At 35.6% G+C, this 24205-nt stretch overlaps 1 protein-coding gene across 1 annotated transcript in view; it reads left to right on the forward strand.

Moving 5' to 3' along the window:
- Window positions 1-24205, forward strand: part of FAR1 (fatty acyl-CoA reductase 1) — a 43877-nt gene that overhangs the window by 15017 nt on the left and 4655 nt on the right. The window contains exons 4-9 of the mRNA XM_044680664.1: window positions 1977-2154; window positions 3453-3497; window positions 3590-3708; window positions 5366-5433; window positions 7042-7213; window positions 17868-17997. Coding sequence (XP_044536599.1) covers window positions 1977-2154; window positions 3453-3497; window positions 3590-3708; window positions 5366-5433; window positions 7042-7213; window positions 17868-17997 — 712 coding nt within the window. The remainder of the gene's footprint in view (window positions 1-1976; window positions 2155-3452; window positions 3498-3589; window positions 3709-5365; window positions 5434-7041; window positions 7214-17867; window positions 17998-24205) is intronic.

The raw sequence follows: 24205 nt of genomic DNA on the forward strand, positions 1-24205 counted from the left end.
CAGTATTGGTTCTAAGACAGAAGGTAAGGGCCCTAAAAATAATTAATTAAATAAAAATATAAATAAAACTTGACTTTATCGTTATGCAGAGATAAAAACTACACAGATGTGCTTTTCTTTCAAATAGTTTTTAAATCTCTTTTTTTTCTTCCCCCCACCTAAGTGTTTTGGCCATATTTTAAAAAAAATTTGAGTGTCTCTCAGCACCATACATGTACTTTCTGTAAATGATTCATTGTGTGAGAGTGACAGTATGGCATAAAAGAAATAATACTGGATTTAAATCCCAAAGATCTGTATGTGAGGCTCTAGTTTCTATTTAATACCTGCATGACTTTGAGAGGTTTACTTGATGCCCTCCAGGCCCAGTCTTTTCATCAGTAAAAGGTGAGGTTTGAACTAGACCTTTGCAATTCCTTTCAGTCTTTGATCCTATATTTTATGCCTGGGAGTTGGCAAGTGAGGGTGGGAAGGAACATGGAAGGAAAGTACCTACTTTACTCTTGATAACAGACACTTAAATATTTCCCAGAAGTTGAGGATGGAGGTAGTAACAAATGGGTTAGGTCTGTTTTTTTAATAAGTCAACAATCTGCAATGACTTGCTCCTTTCTAGTAGTTGGCAAAAGAATATTTCCTGTTAGTTGGTCAGAACATTCCTGATCCTTTCTTTAAATTGTAGTGTTTATCAGTTGCTCTACACTTTCAAAAATGAGGACCCTGTCTTTAAAACTTCAGTTTGAAGTACTAATTTCTTTTTAAAACTGGATTTACTATCACATACCCCCAAGCAGCTTTTCCAACCTTATACTACCAGCTCCATCAAATTATAATCTATAACCCTACCTTCTCACTTTATGGAGAATATTAAGACCATCTGAGTTACTTTTTAACCCTAGCTCATGATATACTCCTATGTGAGGTGTAGGTTATAATTTAAAAAAAAAAATCCAAGTGAACTCACTTATTTTGTGACCTTATGCAAAAGTCCCCTTATATCTTGATTGGGCTTCAGTTTTCCCAACTGTAAAATGATGAACTAGAGCAGTGGTGTTAAACTCAAGAAGCAACAGTTCCCTGTGAGTCACATATTGATTTAGGAAACCACAAATTTACATGATCTTTGTTGTATTGTGTTTTTATTTTGTTAAACATTTCCCAATGACATTTTTACCAATTCCCTCCTTTTATATCCTTGGACTAAGTGACCTCTAAGATACCAAAAATGTATGATTCTACATAGAAAATAAATGGGGATTATTCATTCTGCAAGAGAATTCCTTTAGCATTATATTTAAAATATTCCATTTTGCACATAACTTTTTGAGGTACACTTACATCAGATCTTTTGGTATTTTATTCTATGCTTCCTACCAGAAAAAAACCCTATCCTCTTAGATAAACTAAACTGTGGGAAAACTGAGATGTTTTCTGGTCAAAGAATATTCATTGACTTCCTACTATGTCTGAGGCTCACAGTGTCATATCTGTTCATATATATTACAACAGAGCAGCCCTATTTTCTCTTGCAGAAGTTACTAATTAATTTTTTCTTATTGAACTTGGAATCAAAAGTGCATAATTATTTATAGTTAACTTATGCTTGTTTACATAATCACTTGTTTTAAAAGTTTATTATATAGCTACCATTTGTAGATCAACTGACTTGTCACCTGTCTCCCTTAAGGTTGATGCTTTCATTCAAACATAGCATATATATATGTACCTATAACATGTATACCACAAATTAGCTTCATGTTTGCTAAATCTAAAGTTTTTGTTGTGTTTTTTTTTTTTTTTGTGGGGAGGGAATAAGAGAAAAGGTAGGTAAAATGACTAAGGAAAACCAGTTGAATCAAATTATTGACTGTTTTGTTCATGTTTACTGTGTCTGAGGAACTGTTTAAAAAATACTCTTTAGAGTAAAACATTTGGAAACTAATTCCTCTTTCTTTTGTGACTGCTTTGATTACTAGGTGGATGGATGATGGCCTAGTAAATGACATCACTCCCAAACTTATAGGAGACAGACCTAATACTTACATATATACAAAAGCCTTGGCTGAATATGTTGTACAACAAGAAGGGGCAAAGCTAAATGTGGCAATTGTAAGGCCATCAATTGTTGGTGCCAGTTGGAAGGAGCCTTTCCCAGTAAGTCATCTACACATGTGAATTGTTACATCCAAGAACGTGAGGTATAGACTAAAATTTTATAAAACTATGAACTATAATGTAGTTACTTAATAATTGAGGTTATTAAAGTAATAACTGATCTAACATGGTTCCTTATAAAAATTACTGTTGTTTTAAGTTAATTTTTAGGAAATACCTGTACTTCTGTTATGATTCTGGATAACATGAGTTAAAGTATTAGAAATGTAAGTTAGCAACATTAAAGTCTTTTCTTTCACTGAAAACTATGAGCATATGAAGTCATTGCATTCTTGTCAAATAAGACACAGTCAAGCCTATTTTCCCAGTGTTTGATATGAAATTCTAAAAGAATAAATTTTAATTTCATATTAATTAATTCTGTGAATTTTAGAAAGCCTAATTTAAAATATAATTATCATCATAGCCTTCATTCTTCATTACTGATTAGAATCCAAGTTATAAAAGAAAAAGAACTGAAGGTCAGGGCATTTAGGGGTCTTACCTTTCCTATTGTAGCCTTGCTACTCCCTTAAAGACTGTAATCCTTTCTTTCTCCCTTGGTCACAACAGTTGAAGATAGGAACAGTTGTGAAGATTAAAATGCAAACAAATTTTAGGCTTAAATCCAATTTATATTTAATGAATTGCTATTCAGCACAGTATATGCTTGAAAAAACCTGAAGCAGCATAACCCTGGAAGTTAGTTTAATGCACAAAGAAAGCTGGTCTTTTGTTGGGACAATGATTATTTTATTCTTCTTATATTTACTTCCTTCTATCAATTAATTTTAAATAGGAAGTAGATTTTGCTTTTCTATTCAGTGGACCAAAACCATGAATTTGTGTAAGGCCAATAGAATTGTTATGAGTTAGATTGGGTTTGCTAATTTAGTCTAAATTTAGCCTGTTGGGTAGAGGTAACACTTATGGATATATAAGCACAAAGTTTTCCTCCCTTTCAGCTCCCTTGTAAATGGTAAAATCAATTCGCATAAAAGGATTTGTTGGGGCGTCTAGGTGGCACAACGGATAGAGCACCAGGCTTGGAGTTGAAACGACTCGAATTCAAATGTAGCCTCAGATACTTGCTAGCTGTGTGACCCTGGGCAAGTCACTTAACCCCAATTGCAGAGCCCTTCTTGCCCTTTTGTCTTAAAGTTGTTACTAGGAGAGAAAGTAAGAGTTTTTTAATTAAAAAATTTTTTTTTAAATAAAGTTTTTGTTGGGTTGCAGATTTTGAGGAAAGAATCTGTAGTTTTGCTTTCTTAAAATGATTCTTTTTCATTTATTAACAGGGATGGATTGATAACTTCAATGGACCAAGTGGTCTCTTTATTGCTGTGAGTAAAATTCTAAATTCAATTAGTGCTATATGTTTCTTATTCCTTAAGTAATCTGATTAAATATTTTGTTTATTTTTACTTCTTCAAAGGCAGGGAAAGGAATTCTTAGAACAATGCGTGCCTCCAACAATGCCCTTGCCGATCTTGTTCCTGTAGATGTAGTAGTCAACACAAGTCTCGCAGCAGCCTGGTATTCTGGAGTTAATAGGTATATGAGGTGACAATGTGGGTTTATTAAATTATTTTTTGAAACTGTAGGAAATTGTGATAAATGATTTACTAATTTGAAAAATTAATTCTCTCCTAAAATTTAATTATAAAATAGAAAAATGGATTTTTTTTCTGGAAGACTGGTACATTTTTTAGAATTTCTGTAATCATCCATAAAAGTTGGGGGACAGAAGTTGAGTGTTTAAGATTAGTTGAAATTCATCCCTAAATAACTGCATGTTGATATTTGCTTCTGTGGTTTTAAGACTTTTTGCCTTCAGTGAGCCTTTTTGATATCCACTTACTTTATCCTGTACTTTTCCCAATGATTTTTTAATAGGAAGCTTGTCCTAGTGGATAGAGAGCAGTCTTAGAAGTCAGGAATTCTTAGGTTCAAACTTGCTTCTGATTTATGCTGCTTTATGATGTTTGGCAGATCACTAAACCCCTCAGTGTTCTTTGTTTTTGTTTTTGTTTTTGTTTTTAATTTTAAACCCTTAACTTCTATGTATTGACTTATAGGTGGAAGAGTGGTAAGGGTAGGCAATGGGGGTCAAGTGACTTGCCCAGGGTCACACAGCTGGGAAGTGTCTGAGGCCAGATTTGAACCTAGGACCTCCTGTCTCTAGGCCTGGCTCTCAATCCACTGAGCTACCCAGCTGCCCCCTCCCTCAGTGTTCTTTGGCAACTGTCTGAGACTGTAGGTACTGACTTGCTTTTGGTGCTCCCTAATGTAGGAATTCCCTATTGCAAGTAAAGTATAGAATTGATATCTGCTCCCAGCCTTAGTTTACTACTAAAGGGGCAAAGTAGGAGGTTTATTATTTGGATTTATTTTCTTGAGTGAAGGAGAACCCAATTTATAATTTGCCTCAAATTTGGTCTCTGAAAATTTGTCAAGAACAGAGAATAGGTATTAAAATGCTTCCTTTTTTTCCCCTTAATTTTTTGGCTTACCATCCCAATACAAAAGGAGAAATTGTGCAAATGAAAAAAAATGCATACATAGTAGACAGTTATTCTCACCAACATCATTTCATAATTTTGTCATTAGTACATGATAATCAAACTTGATGGTTATAAAATCCCATTCTAATGTCTTTTAACTGATTTATACATTTATAATATTTATGATATCATTACTGTGGAATTGTGCCCTCTGTTTTGCCCAGTATTCTATTTTCATAAAATCCAGTTAATAACAATAGGTGGGTTATGGTTATAGCTTCTATTGAGAAATTTGCGGAATGTTGAAATATATGGGTAAATAAAAGTACTTCCGCTGATAAATGCAACTTAACCCATTAAGAATACAATGGCGGGGGCAGCTGGGTGGCTCAGTGGATTGAGAGCCAGGTCCAGAGACTGGAGATCCTGGGTTCAAATCTGGCCTCAGACACTTCCTAGCTGTGTGACCCTGGGCAAGTCACTTAACCCCCATTTCCTAGCCCTTACCACTCTTCTGCCTTGGAGCCAATACACTGTATTAGTACAACAGATGGAAGGTAAGGGTTGAAAAAAAACAGAATACAGTGGCTCTATAATTATCTAAAAGATACCTAGACTTTTTTCACACTTAGTTAAAGGTGTGCGTTCTTTGCAGGGTAGGCTTGAGAGTTTTTGTTTGGTACTTATTCTGATTTTTGATTTTTCAGACCAAGGAACATCATGGTATATAACTGCACGACAGGCAGCACTAATCCTTTCCACTGGGGTGAAGTTGGTATGATTTTTTTTTTTCCTTCTGCTTTCTAGAAATCTTAGAACAAATCTTAATGCTATTGAGGAGGAACAGTTTTTAGTGATTGTTCTAAAGATCATATGTTAGTACTATTGCAATTGCTAAGGACTTAAGGCTACTCCCTTAGTAATTTTTTTTATTATCATTGCAAACTTAGTTGTCGTACCTACCAACACCAAAACATTCTTGAAGTGAGGAGAGACCTTGCTACATATGCCCCATCTGTGTTTTTTGTCCCTTTTTCCCAGTTTGTCCTTTTCCCTCCCACAACTGCCTCACCTGCCTTGTGGAAAGTCATGCTCCCTTCTTTTTGCCTGGGACCGCAAACTGTACTTGGTCCGTGGCATAATGGAGCTGACTCAGTGGGCCTGCTCCCAGCTTTGAGTGCTGCTGACAGCATAGTGAGACATACCCCATGAAGGAAGGATGCTTGGGAAGTAGGATGATGACTTAATTTCTCCTAGCCTCTTGTGACACTTTTACCATGCTAGAGCAAATCTGCAGTCAAATTTGAGTTGTTACAGTAGAAATTTTAGTACTTTAGAGACTCCTATAGACCCTTGTCATACCTCTGCCACACCATACCGTTGTGACCATAGGCAAATTACTCAGCTTTTCTGGGTATTAATTTCCTCAACTGCAAAATGATGAAAGAGTTGGATAAAGGTGATCTCTGGACATATGTGGCATTGAATTTATTTAAAATTAGCATATCTTAATTAAAGAAAATTTAAATTGAACCAAGTTCTCATTTCACTTGGTCAGTTTTAATGCAAAATGCTATTCATGTTATTAAAGGTCAAGAACAAATTCTGCCTCGAATTGAATTATTATTTTCAAGCAAACATTTTAATTTTAAATCACATAGTACCATATTCTCCCAATTTCCCCCATTGGTTTTCTTAACAGTTTTGTTTAAAACAATTTAAATTTCTAATAAGATAGGCATTTAGAAATGCAAACTCAGTTACTGTTTTATCAAATTAAAAAATTTTAGAATAGATACTAGGTTACTGTTTAATGAGTGATATGTATTCCAAATGAATTATTAATATCCAGATGATATTGGGGAAATTTGATTTATATTTTGAGATTTCATTAAGATATTTGAGAGTAAAAAGTACAATACTGTTGGGTAACTTAAAATTTTTATGTATATCACTTAGGCAATTTATTTAAAAGTATTTGCAAGAAAAAGATCATGATTTTCCTTTTCTTTTTAAAGTAAGTACAGTAATAAGAAACTGGAAAGAGGAACAGAAAGAAAGAAGCTATGGTGAGAGGTACAACATAGAAAGTGACCTTATAATGTGGCCTTGGTAAAGCGTTCAGAGAAATACCAGAATGAGCTTTTAGTTCTTGATATAATGAAAATTATTAAGATGAGGTAGTTCTCAAATCATTTGAGTTCAGTGGGCATATGCCCTTTTTCTTTTAGCTACTCTATAAGGTTTTGTTTTAAAAATGGATGCAGTAATTTAATTCTGACATCTATAGTAAAAAAGTATTGTACCTTGTAAAAATGTAATGGTTTTCAAAAGTTCATTACATGGTTATTACCAAAGCTGTTACACAACTTTTCTTCCTCAGAATACCATGTAATTTCTACTTTCAAGAGGAATCCTCTCGAACAGGCCTTCAGACGGCCCAATGTAAATCTAACCTCCAATCACCTTTTATATCATTACTGGATTGCTGTGAGCCATAAGGCCCCAGCATTCCTGTATGATATCTACCTCAGGATTACTGGAAGAAGCCCAAGGTAATGGTGACTAGCTCTGTCTTATCTGTTCCTCTGACTGTGAAACCCATGTTCACACTAAAGCGCATATTAACTCTGTATTTTTGTTCATGCTTATGATTGAGGCTTAATGGCCTTTGTGAATGAGAAGACTCTTGAATTCAAGACTTTTGCCTTAAATGAAGAAATGATCTTGTAAGTCATCCATTTCATTCAACCCTTCTGGTGACTAATTCACTTGACGTCTTGAATTCAAGATCTCACTTGAGGTTTTTCTTGGAACAACAACATTCAAAAATGCTTTGACGCTTATTTTTCCTACAGGATATTATCTAAATCATTCCTTCAAGATGAATCCTTTAAACCAAGTGTTCAGGCGCCCCAATATTAAGTTGTATTCCAACAACCTATTGCTTCATTATTGGAAGGGTGTCAGACACACAGTACCTGCCTTATTGCTCGATCTTGCACTCAGGTTGACAGGTCAGAAACCGCGGTAAGAAGAATAGTGCTAAGTACACTGCGTATCGGTGAGGTGGTGGAAGCTTGCTGGAGAGACGACAAGTCGCTGGCATGGCCTTTACCAGTAGTACTACTAACCAAATTGGTCACAATCACAATCAGGATGCCAGGACATTTCTTAGGGTTTTTATTAGCCTGTTGGGATGCCATTTCTGGTTCTCATGTCTTTGGGCTATTGACCCTTCAATATTCTATTCAAAAAAAAGAAATGCCCAGCACCAAGATTGTCATTGTTATTATAAGCTGAAAATGAATCTTCTCTTCCTCCTCCCCCAAAATCTGAGTGCAGGTTTTTGTAGAGGGTTAAGGGTAAAAGATCTCTCCCCCACTGTATTTAGTACTTTTCCTAGAAAATAAATTATTTCAAGTATTTTTGCTTCCCATTCAGCTTATAATATGGTAATTATTTTATCTGACTAATTTTCTGGATTGGGAAATAATTTTAAAAAGCAAAATAAGTTTAAAAATTTCCATTTTATTTTAATTGTTTTAGACATACTTTCTTTCCCTCCACAAATTAAAAACCATCAGGTTTAAATAGAGCCTTCTTACAATGGAGTGAGGCTTGTTTGGAAAATTTGTTTGTTTTTTTTTTAATCTGCATTGATGTTTTGCTGGAAGCTATTGATTAAAAATATAGAGGTTTTTAAGGAAGATGTGGATTGTAAAATGTAGTTCTGTTACTCACAGATCAGTGCCAGTTAGAGAGACAGGAGTTGAAAGCTATTTGTCATTTTCATTATTATCAGATGAAGCCATTTTTTGTTTTCTTTTGATTTCATTTATCTCTGATGTTTCTTTTCTACATTCCCGTACTCCACTATAGCAAAAAACAAAATACATTAAAATGGCCCACATTGAAATGCTTGAAGGAGAATTGGTTTCAGATTTTTAGACTAGTTTTCTGTTTTCTCCAGAAAGATTTATATATGTTGTCTTGCCATCAAGAGTACTTCTTATGGATAGATTGTTCAGATCTTAAGAAAGAACACTTATGTGCCTTTTCTTCATATTAAAAATAAAAATGAAATGTTACATTGGTCACAATTTGGAAGCAAGGCTAAAGTAAGTGGAAATGACACAGTAGAGCAGGTTATGCTATATGATATGTACATCTTTCTGCATATCTTGCATATAGTAGGCACCCATGAAATATTAATTGAAACAAATCTATTAATGTTAAATTAAAACTTCAGTCCATTTCGCTACAAACTTGCATTTATCCCCTTCTAAAGGCATATTTTAATGCTGAGAATTATCTTGAAAGCAATGAAATTCAGGCAACAGTATTACACTTTGGAAAAACCCCCAATAAAAGCGAAATTTAGAATTATCCTTTCATCATTCAACAAATCTTTATTGAGTGCTTACCATATGTGCATTTCATTAGATGTGACAGCAGATTCAAAAATAGGACAATCCCTATCCTGAAGAAGCTTGGGGTCTTGTTGGGAAGATGATTCCTGACTCATTTATAGGATGATACATAGAAGGAGGAGGAGCTAAAATGACATGTGTGGATGGTGAGGACTATAGAAATTTAGCAGGGATTTAGGCTGACTGGGAAAAGCTTTGTGAAGGAAATGAGAACTTACCTGGCCCTTGAAGGAAGAAGAGTTCTTGTTTGCCCACTTTGCTCATGAGGTGGTCTTCCTCGAGGAGCAGGAGAAGAGAAGTGAACATAGGCACCAAGTACTCTGGGCACAGAGAGTTGCTAGCTGGAGTGGGTGGAGGGGGGTGTTTTGGTTAGTGGTGGGTAGTAGGATTTGAAAGGTTGAGTCAGTCCATGCATGTCACTAAGCACTTGTTAGGCTGAAGGATTTATGTTATTTCCTTTAGGCACTGGGGAATCATTTAAAGCTTTTGAGCCAGAGGAATGACACGATGAAAACAGTAACTATGACTTGTAATGTAGTGGACTGAGAGTTGGCCTAGGAATCAGGTCCTCCTTTGCCACTTATTAGTTGTGTGACCTTGGGCAAGTCACTTACTCTTTTTGAGTATTCTTCATGTGTAAAGATGAGAAACAGCACCTATCTCACAAGGTTGTTGTGTGATTTAAGTGAGAATTTTTATAAAACACTTTACAAACTTGAAAGTACTATGTAAATGCCAGTTGTTTTTAGTTGATGCACCAGAATCCCAATAGTCAACCATCTTTTAAGTGCCTCCTTTGTGCTAGACACTGATATGTACTGGGGATACATATATGGAAAAGATAGTTCTTGCCTTCGAGAGCCTTATAGTCTAATGGGGTAAGGCAGTGTATAAAAAGAAACTGAATGTGGAGAAGTGGGTATTATCCAACTGAGGGCCATCATGGAGAAGGTGAGGAAGTTCAGAAGGAGCACAGTCACTTGAGAAATTCAGTAATGGCAGAATCCCTTAGAATTGCAAGAAATCTCGGAGGCCATCAAGCCCAGCTCAGTTCTGAATCAGAATCCTTTCTACAAACATCCAATGAGGAGGAACCTATTTCCATTCCAAGGCATCTTTTCTACTTTTGGACAGCTCTCAGATGAAGTCCATTTTTACATCTATATTAAATAGACCTCTGTGACTTCACTCTTCACTCCTAGTTCTGCCCTGTGGGGTACCTGTATAGGAGGGGCTAGGACAAGGTGACTTCTGAAGTGCCTTCAAGCTATAAATCTATAATCCTTCTGCCAGTCTAGTTACACAGGCCAAAAGTAGGCATTGCCGATAATATAACATGATTTGTGTAGATACATAATTGTTCTTGCTCGAATGCAAAAAGGCAAAAGCTTTTAGTGATAACCATTTTACTTTGTAATTGCTCACCAATAGTCAGTCCCTTTTACTAGTATATTTTAGAATTTTGCCAAAAATTAAAATCAAGCTCAGTAGCTTATATTTTCAAAAACCTTGTCCTCTTTCCTCTTTTGAAAGTCAACTGATTTTTCCCATTTCTAATTTTACAACATCACTCTCCCTTCACTTTGATTATCAGATATTACTGACATAGGGGCAAGCTAGGTGGTTCAGTGGATAAAGTACCAGGCCTAGAGATGAGTGGTTCTGGTTTCAGATCTGGTCTCACATATCTTCAGAGCTGTGTAACCCTGAGCAAGTGACTCAACCCCAATGTCTATACCACTCTATTGCCTTGGAACCAATACTCAGCATGGGAAGGTAAGGGTTTAAAAAAAAAGAGAGAGAGATTACCAATAATAGCTCACTATTCCTTTTAGTACTTAGGGCTAAAGTGTTTGGCCTAATTATGTTGTTGACTCCTTGGAAACAGGGATTGACTTATTTTTCTATTTGTAGCCCCAGTGCTTAGCACATAGTAATCTCTTAATAAAGGCTTTTTCCTTTTTTCATTCATGTAGTTAGATTAACCTTATGAATTGAACTCATTGAAGGAAGGTAGTGCTTCTTTACCATCCTCTTATTTATCTTAAAATCACTGTTAAGTCTCATTTTTATTTTATCTTATCTAAAGATTAAATTTAAGAGGAAATTAAGGTTGGTGTAATAGAACAAATACTGGACTTTATGTCATAATATGTGGGTTTAATTACTAGCTTCCTGACCTTAAGGATGTCATTTAAAATCTCTGAGCCTCAGTTTGCTTATCTTTATGGTGAGTGAGTTAGATTCTCCATGATCTTGAAGATGTCTCCCAGTACTAACATTCTATATAATTCACTGGAAATGGTTAAATTAAATTTGAGGACTTGGCAAATGCAAGATTTTTGGAAAATTCACTTTGAAACATCTCATTCCCCAACTTTACTAGACCACAAAACATAGTAATTTAGTTTTCTTTACCTTTGACCAGTTCAGATCAGAGATAAGTAATTTAGGATAAAAACTTACATTGGATGGATCTTATATTGTTATCTACACAGCTAAAGAATTGCCATTTGTTAAGCTGCTGTTATGCGCATTCTCTCATTAAAGAAGTTATGGTCCTGTGAAACTAATTTACCATCTTGGGAGAATTTCTGGAATGAAATCTGCATTCTAGGCTTCCAGAATAGCAGGCAATAGAATTTCAATCCTGTGTAGTACATGGGGAAAACAAACTTGTTCTTTTGTACAAGAGGGAAAAGACGTGTGTGTTACATTACATATACTTTTCTTTTCATAGTTATAAGGAGGGAAAAGAAAAAAATTAACAATTTATAATGACTATCAGAAAACTGGATGAATGTGCCTTTTTTTCTTCCATGGTATGTTCTAACTGAAATTTTATCAGCATGGCAAAGAGGATGGAGAACCAGCTGTGGAGTGAGAAAACTCTAAGGTCTTGGCCTGTGTCTGTGAGCTTGCTCAAGTCTGCTTTGGATCTTCTTTGGATCAGAAATAAAATCAGTGGTCCAACACACACACACACACACACACACACACACAAAACCAAAACAAAATGACCATCAGAAACCCTGAGTAAACTTACCTATCTTTGGCATGCTTACATTAAAAACATTAAAGACTGGGAGGATCCAAAATGTAGGCATTCAACAAACAAACAAAAAAGGAAAAAAGGTCCCAGTTCCTTACCCTTGTAATTTATGGTCTAGGATGCTATGCTATATACATAAGTCATTGTAATAGCCAACAATAAATAAAAAATGCACTAGAGAAGTACAAACAAGGGTCTATATGTAGACTAAGGAAGAAAAAAATCATTAATGATTGGAGATATTAGTACTGTCTAGTTAAAGGTAAGGACTAAGACTTTAAAAGGTCAGGATAAAAAAGTAACCATTTGAGAGTTACATATATATATATGTAATTGTTGATATAATGGAAGCAAATTAGATTGCCAAGGGAGATGGGTGTAAAGAGAGTGCTGAATAGAGAATTTTGAAAAATAACTAAAAATAGTGAAGAGCTAGAAAAATGATTGGAGAGGTAGGAGGTGAATCAAGAAAATGGAATCTTTTGGAAATTAAATCTACAAACATTCATTAAACACCTCCTCTTTTCTAGGCATTGTGCTAAATGTTGGAGATTCAAAAAAATCACAACAGTCCCTATGTTCAAGTTCAGTTTATGGAGAAGACAAAGTATATGTAGAGGCTAGGTCTCAAACAAAGACACCAGCATTTACAAGGAATCTGGAAGATTTCTTGCAGAAGATAAGATTTTATCTGAAACTTGAAGTTAACTTGGAGATTGGGGTAAAAAGGAAAAAAATTCTAGGCATGGAGGATTGCTAGTAAAAATGCATTTAGGAGATGGACTCATTAGAAGGACAGAAGAGCCAGCACCACTAGATCACAGAGAACATCTAGAGGGGAGTGGGGGGAAAGGTATAAGTAGACTGGAAAGGTAGGAAGGAACCAGGTTCCCAAGGGCTTTAAAGGCCAAACATTATTTTATATTTGATTGTGGAGGCAATAGGGAGCCACTGGAGTTTATTGAATAAAGATGGGGTTGGAAAGGGATGAGGGTGACTTGGTCAGACTTATGCTTTTAGGAAGGTAACATTGATAGTTATCATAAGATGGAATGGAGTGGAGAGAAATTTGAGGTAGGGAGAGCCACCAGAAGACCATTATAATAGTCTAGGAGTGAGGTTATAAGGGCCTAAGGGTTTGAGGATAGAGGGATAGGTTGAAGAATTAATATTAGAGATGTTGTGAAGGTAGGATTGATGGCATTTGGCAACTAATTAAGATGTGAAAGGGTAGCAAGAGTGGGGTTGAGGATGACACCTAGGTTGTAATCCTGTTTTACTGGGAGAATGTTGATCCCTTTGACAGTAATAAGCAACTTAGGAAGAGAGGAGATTCAGGAGGGGGAAAATTGTTTCAGTTTTGAACATATGTTGAGTTTAAGATTTTATATATATATATATATACATATATATATATATATTGTGTGTATGTATGTATGTATGCATGCATGCATCCAGTGATGCAAAACTAGAAATTAGGAGAGTAGTGCTGGATAAAAAGTTCTGAGAAACAACTGCATGAAGGTAATTATTGAATCCATGGGAGCTGATGAGATTACCAAATAAAGTAGTATAAAGGGAGAAGACAAGTGGCCCCAAAAGAGAGCCTAGAAGGAAGTAGAGACACTAAAGAGAGAAGTGATTGGCTGATAACTAGTATGGGGAAAAATGGAAACCACAATTATTTTATGTCTTGGTGACTTAATAGCAGAAAGTACTTAACCCCTTCTGAAAAAGAAAAAACAAATCCTGTAGGGACAGTAAAATGGAGGGTCTCATCCACTGTTGTAACAACTATTTGCTATCCTTGGATAAAAGATCTAGTTTTGTTGAGGACTAAAGTATTTAGTCATTTGCCTTTGTCACCTTTTCTTAAACAGAATGTTTTCTTAGTCAGTTGCATGCCAAATATTCTACTTTTCTTCTTTGACTATTCCTTCTTTCTCTGATCATCCTCTCATGGGAAATACTTTACTTACCCTAAGTTACTACAAAATGTTATTGATTATGTATTTTAGATAATACCGAAAGATTATATAACAATTAAGTGTGTACCCTAGAAAGCTTGAAACTACTATCAGAAAGATACCTAGTCTTAATATGCTAATAAATCTATTTGCTTTCTTCATATTGTTAACCCACAGTCATCAGATCTCCTCTGGTAGGTATACCTCTTAAAAGAGGTGAAGAGAGTTCTCTGACACTAGTGAGGATGAATGGATCCAGTGAAGGTTCTTTAAGGATGGGGGAAACATTAGGCTTATTGTTAGGCAGCAAGGAAGTAGCCTTGAAAAAAGGAAGCAGATTGAAAATTCGTGAGAATGAGAATGACTAGAAGGGGTTTTCTATTGAATAAGACAAAATAGAAGGTGATCGTGTATATGTAGAAGTGTGGCCACATTTTCATTAGGAGTGGGAGAAAGAAATACTAGGGGAAGACATCTGAATGATGCAAGATGAATAGAAAGGGAAAATGGTATATATATAAAAACCATATAAGAAATGGGAAAAAAGCCATTGGATTTGTCCAATGTTATTGGTGAGATAACCTTTCAAAGGTTAGTTTCAAATTGTAAGAGATTAAGAAATGGTCATGGGGAAGTGGTCAGTGATTAAACTTGTCATACTGATTACTAAAGCAAACTTTTAGAGAAGAAAGAAGGGGATGGGATTAGAGACACCTTTGGAAGGATCACCCATATTGATGAAAATAGTAGGGAGTGTCTACCTCAGGAAGACTTATCATGAGGATACTTATTTGAAGTATAAGTGAACAAAGAAAAAGTTTGAATATCTGATCATGACACTATTTTGAATGGCAGCTACATAACATTATTATGCCATAGTTTGCCCTGAATTTGTGACTTCTTTGATGTGGGTGGCTCCCACTAAGGAAACTTTTCCCACCAATACATAGCAGCAACTCTTCTGCAACTTAAAAGTCTTAGAGAGGTTAGATGGCTTGTCCAGGGTCAGATAATTAGTATATGTAAAAGATGGAACTTGACCCCACTTCTTGTTGTCTCCAAGACAAGCCCTCTATTCACAATGCCAGTGGTCTCCACATTTTTTCTTATGCTTATGCTGGGATTGGAGGATCTTCCCAACAATACGTGTATAGCTGTTATTGCAGATGCTAAGGTCCAGGTTAGGCTGTAACCATCCTGAGAAGTTAATTCCTATCTCAGAAGTTTGAAGGTTGGGAGGTTGCACAGTGGAGTTAGGGGAGTGTTTTGTTTGTAATGTGTAGGTGTGGTTGTGATGGATACTAACTTCATGTCAAGTCACAGCTATCCTACTCATGGCACAACTAGAACTATCCATGGAGGCCACCATACAAAGGCTTGCTACCTCTGCATCAGTTGAGTACTTATAATTGTATAAAACTTAACTCAAGACACATGATTTTTGACTTTTTTTTTCTCTCATAGTTCTCTAGGCTCAGATTTTGTTAATTAGGGTTACATAGGCCAGGAGTTCTGCAGTATGCAAATATTATAGCAGCACCTTTTCACAAACCTACTTAGTCACATTTTGAAAGTTTCTAAATGCTCCTAACTTGAGTCAACTTTTGAGTATTCTTTTCTTATCCAAATCCAACATGTTCCTTCCATTGTATGCTGTGTAACATGAGGGCCAAATCTGTCCCAAATTATTATTGACTGTTCCAAATAGCCTGTGTATTAACCAAAAATAAAAAAAAAAAAACTCTTCATCTCAGAGGTTTAACCTAAGGCAAGTGGAGTAGATAGATATATGTTAGCATTCAGTCATCTTCACTCAACCATAAGAAACTCAGGATTGAGTTTGGGTTGTTGTTGGGCTGTTGAAGGGTCTTGGTACCATAATCATGGAGCATAAAAAAGGATATATGAAGGAAAGACCGAGTGTTAGAAATGGATCAATATACAAGATACCTACCATCTCCTTTTCAGGGGTGTGTGCAGTAGTCGTACTAGTGAAAGGAGCATTGGATTCCATCTTGAGCATCCACAGTACCTTGTACATAGTAGGTTCTCAGTAAATAATTGTTGAATGAAGAAAGGGATGGTTTCTGTGTAAACTTAAAAACTGAATTATCATGAAGGGATGACTTTAATATCATTTAACAAATATATATGGAGGAGTATTGAAAAATTTTTATTTGCTACTATTTAGATCAGGGGTCAGCAACCTTTTTGGCCGTGAGAGCTGTACGGTGCTCACAGTGCGCACTCCTGTGACAGTGCCTGAAAAAAAAATGGACTTTATGGTTCCTGCAGAAAGAGCCATATCTGGCCTTCAAAAGAGCCAGATATGGCTCGAGAGCCATACGTTGCCAACCCCCGATTTAGATAGTTTTCAGTTCTTTATGATGCTTTTTTGATAAGCATCACATTGGATATTTTTCATAATTTTTAGCGCTTATATTATGATGGTGTTGAGCATCTCTGACAATCTATTTCAATTTTAATAGGTTTTTTCCTTCAGTTTTTTTCTTTCTAATATCATTTAGTTGTTTTGTAAGAAAATATTCACATTCCTTAGCCCAAATGGAACAAGTTTTTCTTTTTCTTTGTTTTTTTTCTGTTCTATATATAGAAAAATAGAGGAATTATAAAATGAATAAAGCAGTGCTAAAATGGAGGACTTAATTTTTCTGATGAAGCATGATTTTGATTTTTAGAGCTCATACTATATGAGCTTCATCAGTGTTTCAATTTCTGTTTCTAGGACTCTTTTAAAAAAAAGATGATGATTGTGTCTTGGGGACCTCCTTTTTCATATAGCATTTCTGTTTTAAAGTGATTTCAGTTTTAATTTAAAGCAATGGCAATCTTATATATTTTTTCAGATGAAATTCTTTTTTTTTTTGTTTGTTTGTATTTTTCCAAAAATCCTCATGCCAAGATCTGCCAAGAGAGAACTTTTTCCTTTTCTTCTCATTTGAAGTATTAAAAAAATGTAATTCGTTAAGATTGTGTATTGTGGCTTGCATATATAATCGAGATTAGTGAGAAAATTAATATTTGTCCAAAAAAGGGAACTGGACTGGATGATCTCCAGTTCTTTGGGGCTTGAGTGGTTATAGAACTCATTTTACAGAAGGCTGGGATGAGGGAATAAATGATAATTTTGCTGTTTTTTTTAAGGGGTCATTTATCATAACACATTAAAGAGATCAGAAATGACCTAAATTTGTTTTGGGGGGGACTTAAAACATCATTGTGCTAATTATGAATTGATTTAAATCAAATGAGTATTTCTAGTGGCAAATGAATATTTCTGCATATTTTTTCCCAATCTAAATAAGTTTGAGTTGTTGAACATGTTATGGCTATCAGGAGCCATTATTAATATTTGGATTTCACCTAAAATCCTAAGTGGATGCAGCTGAGCTAGATTGCAGTTTAAAAGCGAGGCATTGTTGGTTTTACTAATTTATTGTTTCCATTTTTACAGTAAGTTTGACTTCAGATTGTTTTTGAAGCACATTTATTTTATATAACCCCAACTTTGATGCTGTACCATATTTCTTGCCAGCTGCTTCAGATTTCCTCTTTCCTTTTTGGAGTCAACCCAAGATGCAGAAATGTTCTTATTTCTTCCACTAGGTGAATTATGCACCAAATCTCAATATTAGTGTATATGTATTTGGGGGGAGATGTCACATGCACTTGGGCAATGATAGGACTTTTATGATCTATACATGGTATAAATTTGTAAATCTTTCTTCAAACATAGGATGATGAAAACAATAAGTCGTCTGCACAAAGCTATGGTATTTCTAGAATACTTCACAAGTAATTCTTGGGTTTGGAACACAGACAATGTCAATATGTTGATGAACCAGCTAAACCCTGAAGACAAAAAGGCAAGTTTTTTCTTCTTTTGTTTTAGAAACAAGAATCATGCTCTGAGAATCATGGATTATATAAATACTACTCTGCTTATGTATTATACAATATTGAGGAATAATGTGTTAAATTTGTTTGCCAGAAAATAAAATATTTCTAATCCTCGGTAGGAATGGAAATTAAAATTTTAGGATTTCCTTAGACTTTTCATTGATGGTTATTATTTATTTTCTATATTATTTATCTTCTATGAAGACTTAATGATTTTTAAAAAACCTTCATCTTCTTTCTTAGAATTGATACTAAGTATCAGTCCCAAAACAGAAGAACATTAAGATCTAGACAGTTGGGGTTAAATGACTTGCCAAGGGTCACACAGCTAGGAGATGATCTGAGGCCAGATTTGAACCCAGAATCTCCATCTCCTGACCTGGTTCTCTAGCCACTGAACTACTACCTAGCTGCTCCAGACTTAGGGATTTTAAAAAATGCTTTGTGTCCCACATTTTATAATAACAAATTCTTTCTTTCTGCTTTTCCTTTTACATTTTCCACTATTTTAAAAAGTAACAGTGTGCATAGGGAGTTAGGATAAAACCTGTTCTATATCTCTGATTTAATAAAGAACATGTTGAACAAATCTGAACTTTAATCAATGATATCTGGTTGTATTTGGGAACTACAGTTCAGCCATATTGACTTCCTTTCTGTTCTTTATACACATTATTCCATCACCTCTCTCCGTACTTTTTAATTCCCTGTCCCCAGGCTTGGAATACTCTCCCTCTTTCTGCTCTTAGAAGTCCTGATGTCAAAATACAAGTCAAATTCATTTTCTGCTATAGGCATTTCCTGGTCTTCCCAGCTCTTAGTGCCTTTCTCTCCAAGGGTACCTTTTGCTTTCTTTATAGGTATCATATATATATATATATATATACAGGTATATATATATATATAGGTATATATATATATACCTATATATGGACAGTTATAGCTTCCTTTGGAATGTAAGCTCCTCAAAGCAGAGAATTTTCTGTTTTTGTTTTTTTTTTTTTTCTCCCAATTGCTTTGCATGGATTCTGGAAAATCATAAATGCTTGTTGATTGATGGATCATTTATTTTATTGTGCTTTGAAGGTATCCCCAAGAAGCTCCTGTTTTTTAAAAAGTACTAAATGCCAATTTAGCTCTTTTGACTTTTTTGTTACTTCATAAAAATAGAGTGAAAGATGTGTAGTTGCATAAGATTATGGACAATGTAACAATAAAGAAAAGAGCCAGCCAGAAATGTTTGTGTTCCTATGGGTCTCCTCATTAAATTATGCTTTCTCTGCTGGTATAAATAATTCAGAAAGAAGAATTTCAATGTCCGAATATGTGAGATCAAAAGTCTTAATGCTCTCTTAAATTCTTTTATGGCCTTGAAGGGATTTTTTAAAAAAGGCAGTTATTTGTTGTTTTAGGGTGTCTAGATCTGCAGCAGTGAATGGCTTATGTCTTTTTAAATGGAGAAACCCAGAATCTGGCTGCAAATTATGTGATCAATAATTGTTAATATTGGTACTGCTGGTGCTGTTGCCCCTTCCTTTATTTTCTTTGCTGTGTCTGTATGTGCCTTAGCTGTTTGTATTGCTATTTCTATTTTGTTCTCTGCTGTGATCCCTTTTCCCCCTTTCAATTGAGCATTCTCTTCAAGAAACTTAGATATTTCCTTTCTTAATGTCATTATCAATGCAGTGCTATCATCCTTGTGTCCTAGCAATTTGTGCACTAAATTCTTTAAGGACCAATAGAAGTGGAGGAATGAGATGATTACTGCAACTGTGGTTGGTATGAAAGCAAAGACCTGACCTATTTCTAGCTTCAACCATTGGCAGGAATCATATATGTCTATGATACCCATTATATGATCCCACCATACCTGGGATCACTACTATCCACAAATCATAAATCATAGTTCAAAAGTTGTATAGTAATGTAAGGATTCCTGTTATGGTAAAAGTTGAGTTTTCCCATTGATGCATCCACTGTATCAGTTTGAATGTAAAATTTCTATGGTACTGTGTCTTTAAATTTTCCTTGCTTGTCTAAGTTTTTTCCCTTTGCTATGCTGTAGATAGGAGAAAAATGGCTGCCATCTTGTTCAATCAGAGGCTTCCCGCCCCCCTCCCCCAATTATTTAGGTACTTTACCTAAGCTGGCTCTGCCAAAACTTTAACAATAAAAAGGCCAGTCATGAATGTTTGATAGAAGGGAGATAGAGAAAATCTATGAGGTCTGTCTCTCTCCCAGCATTCCATCCACTGGGGCTGAATATACACTGGGAGACTTTAAGGGGTGTCACCCCAAAACTGGGTGACCTGGATGGTCGTGCCACCCCACAGGAGTTGGGGGCGAGGCTTCCCTATAAGAGGAAGTATGTGGTACCCCAATCCAATCCTGAATATGGACGGGGTTCACTCAAACCTTCCCCCGAGGTCAGTCAGTTTCACAGGGGTGGTCTGGCTTCAAGATGGAGGCAGCCAGACCAAGCTGTGGTTCGCCTCTCCCTCAGCTCTGGTTCCCCTCTCCCTCGTTGTCTCTCAGGCACTCTGGAACTGTTGAATGGCTTTTTATTTTTTGCAAATCAGGGATTGGGGAAAGGAGTAAAGAGCAGAGGGATTTTGGGGTGCCCTCTTCTCTATTTCTATGGGATCTGTCACTTAGGAAGGAACCCTAATGGTTCCCACTCCTAAGCTTCTCTCCCTCCCTTCTTGTATTTCTATTTCTCTGTTTCTATCCTTTTCTATAATTGTAAGTTTTGACTGAAAGGGATCTCTCAGCAAGGTTGGGTAGTAGGTGAAGGAGACTAAGAGATTGCTTCCAAAATGGTGGCCAAACTTAGCCAAATCGATGGTTGAAGTCTTGATGGGTAAGATGCAATGGAATGGCTTTGATTGGGAAATCAGGGTTTCAATTTTCAAAAGAAAGATCCTCAGGAAGCCCTCAGGACTGGAGTCCTCTGCTAGAAGACCTCTCCTTTCCCCTCTTCCTCCTCATAGTAAATTCCCAGAATCCTCCCTGGTCTCAACTGTCAGCAACTGTCTTCTTTGGCTCCTTTGGTCCCATCCCCCTTGCACAAATCTCATTCTTACAATAGTATAATACCATTGCCCTTCTCCAAAATGAAGCCTCTCTTTTCTAGTAGAAGACTTCTTCATTAGTTTCACTAATCATTTTTCTTATCAAATAGCAGTTGAAATTATCTGTTCTTTTTGGTATTGTTAAAATATTAAATCATTTAAAGCTCCTTAACTTTTCAGCACTTTTATCCCTACTTGTATTATTTGTTAATGGAATAAGGAGAAGAATTTGTTCTAATAGAGTTGGATACTAATTCATTCCAAAGTATACTTCATTTTTAGAAGACAGTTTTGAAAAATCTACATAAGACCATACTTTTCTCATTTTTGGTGCTCCATGTATAGTGCCTTTTCAAGACCATATAAGGCCTTTCTAATATTTGGCTTTTGCTAGCATTCTGGGCAAAAGCAAAGTTAAAAATCCATTATTTAATGTTATAATAGGATCAAAAGCATGAAAGTGATTCTGTAATAACATTTGACATTCTAGTCTACATATTAAATTGCTGAAGTAAGGTTGGCCATTGGGAAAATGTTGAAACTCTGTCCTTGACACCAACACTAAACCTTTTTCTATGAAAGGTCTTTGCTGTCATCTTGGTGTGGAGATGATCTTGGATTCTAGAAGGCTATTCCAGTAGAGCACACATTCTATCAGGCTTTGTCCTGCTGGAAAGGCTTGCTCTGTTTTCTGAGAACCAGTCTAGTTAATCGCAAAGATTCACATCACTTATCAGCTGACCCATTCCTGCAGTGATAAAACTTTTTTGGCTATAGCAACTTATGAAACATGGGGAAAAGACAAAACAAAACAGCTTTAGTCCTTTGTGGGCCCCATTCTGTTATTGCTGTGTTAGGAAAAGGAGAGAAAGTGCTAAGGTACAGTTTTTAGACTCAAAATTTTTAATAATTTGTTGCTTGTCATTCCAAATTTAAGTTTTTATTTAATGAGTAGCTGTATTGCTGGAGAAGCTTAATCGTATTAATCTTGGCATTCTTCTTATAAAAATGGAATATATGGCTCCCAGGTATGCAAAGAGAACATATAGTGCAGTGGTTTCCTCATATGTTCCCTAAGCCACAAGAAATAATTACTACATGGGAAATGTGGTCATTGTGTATAAGTATTTTCAAAAAGACGAACATATTTATAGCTTATACATCAATATCAGTAACAGAAGACAGAATGGCAGAGAATTCTATGAAGAACATATACCCTCCATATCTTCTGATTCTTGGTGGCGTCAGTGCAAAAATGGGAAAAGGTAAGGATGAGAGGAAATATTTGGGAAAATAATTCAGGAGAACTACAGAGTACAAAGACTTGTAGATTATATTGAAGCTCCTTGCCTCTGTATCATGAACACTTTTTTGAATAAAATTGGTAGTCAACATAGTGATTACTAAACAATATCTCAAGGAATTAAAGTCACTACATTTTAAGACAGGAAAAGATTTTTTATATATATGAGAGTTATCCTTGAGTCAGCTTCTGAGTATAGTTGGACCATCAATCATCAAAGCTAAGATATGAATTAAAATAAGAAAAAATTGTAATGGGAAAAAACTTAATATACAGTTTACATATATATGTGAGTATTTGTATGTGCATACACACAAATCTTAATTGTATATTCAGATCAGCAAAATAAAATGTCACCTTTTCAACAAAATATCTCCTATCCACATAGTCAAGATCATTCAAGATTCTTTGGATTTTTTTTAACAAAAAATTCCAAAATGTCTGTGATTGTTGACTCAGATAATAAATATACTTACTAAGGGTATGGAAATCAAACAGAGTCCAGATTGGGAAGAGGTTCTTTGTGAATCATGAATTGCTCTTCGTAGATGGCATGTAAGTTGAAATAAACCGTAAGATATGCCACATCTCTTAGAATAAATCTGTCACCCCTCAACAAACATTTTCCTGTCTATCCACCCAGGACAAACTAGATAAGTAAAGAATGCATAGAAAGAAAACATTGATTTTTTTTGGTTTGTTTTCTTCATACAGATTTCCCTTCACTTCAGTATTCCCAATTTTTACCCCCCTTGCATCTTTGGAGAGATTTGCTAATTCTGCTAATTATTTCTATTGCACAGGCCATAAATTCCATCATTTGTTCCCATTGAATGTCTCAAGATTTAAATTTCTCTCTTGATCCATTTTGGAACATTATCTAGTTCCATGTTGTTTTGAGAATTCACAGTGTGCTGTGATTCATCAGGTGTTGGTTCAATTTTATCTTACATTATTTAAGAGACATTTGTAATAGTTTATATTACTTGGAAGTCTTCTAAATTTAAATAACTTTCCTGTTGGTTGATCTGCTTGTGCTCTAGGTTTTTAACTGAATTTTCTACTGAGTTTTTTTTAGTTGTTTTAGCTTCCCTTTTCTTTTATTCCCTTTTCATTTCACTTTCTGACTTTTCTTTTGATGGTAGATTTCCCCTTGGGATAGAACTCAAAGTTGTCTTCACCTCCCATGTTGAGAAATTCATTTTACACCAGACCTTGTTCCCTGACCCAAGTAGCTTCTGTGGAGACTGGTCTGGCTCTAGCTGGATTATATAGGCCCCTTTCCATCAGGCTGGTATAACCTCTCACTCTGGCTCTGTGTTCCAGTTTCCTCCATTCTTTAGTTCTCTGAATGGGCTGAGACAGTATTGGGCACTTTTGATAGGCTTAGAGGAAGAATGGATTTAGTGATCCAGACAGTTTCTTTTGCATTTGGGGTTTCCAAGCTAGGATACCCCTTCCCTTCTGTCCTCCTCCACAGTATTTCTATTCTCCTACACCTTTCTCATTCACAGTTAACTAGACAGAATTGAGATCTGCTACTTGTTTCAATAGGTTGTTGAGGGAAAGGTTGCCAAGGCCTATTGCTTTCACTTTGGCATCATTTCTTGAATAATTGTCCCCTTCTATCCTCTGGCACTGCTACCACTAGTACGAGCCCTCAAAACCTCACTATTGGATGAGACTATTGGAATAGTCCTCTTTAAGGGTCTGTCTGCTTCAAGTTTCTCCCCACTCCATGTGGCCACCAATTATTTTCCAAAAGCATAGTACAATCATATTATACACATTCTCCATTTC

The sequence above is a fragment of the Gracilinanus agilis genome, chromosome 6, assembly GCF_016433145.1.
Source record: "Gracilinanus agilis isolate LMUSP501 chromosome 6, AgileGrace, whole genome shotgun sequence".
Taxonomy (NCBI): Eukaryota; Metazoa; Chordata; class Mammalia; order Didelphimorphia; family Didelphidae; genus Gracilinanus; species Gracilinanus agilis.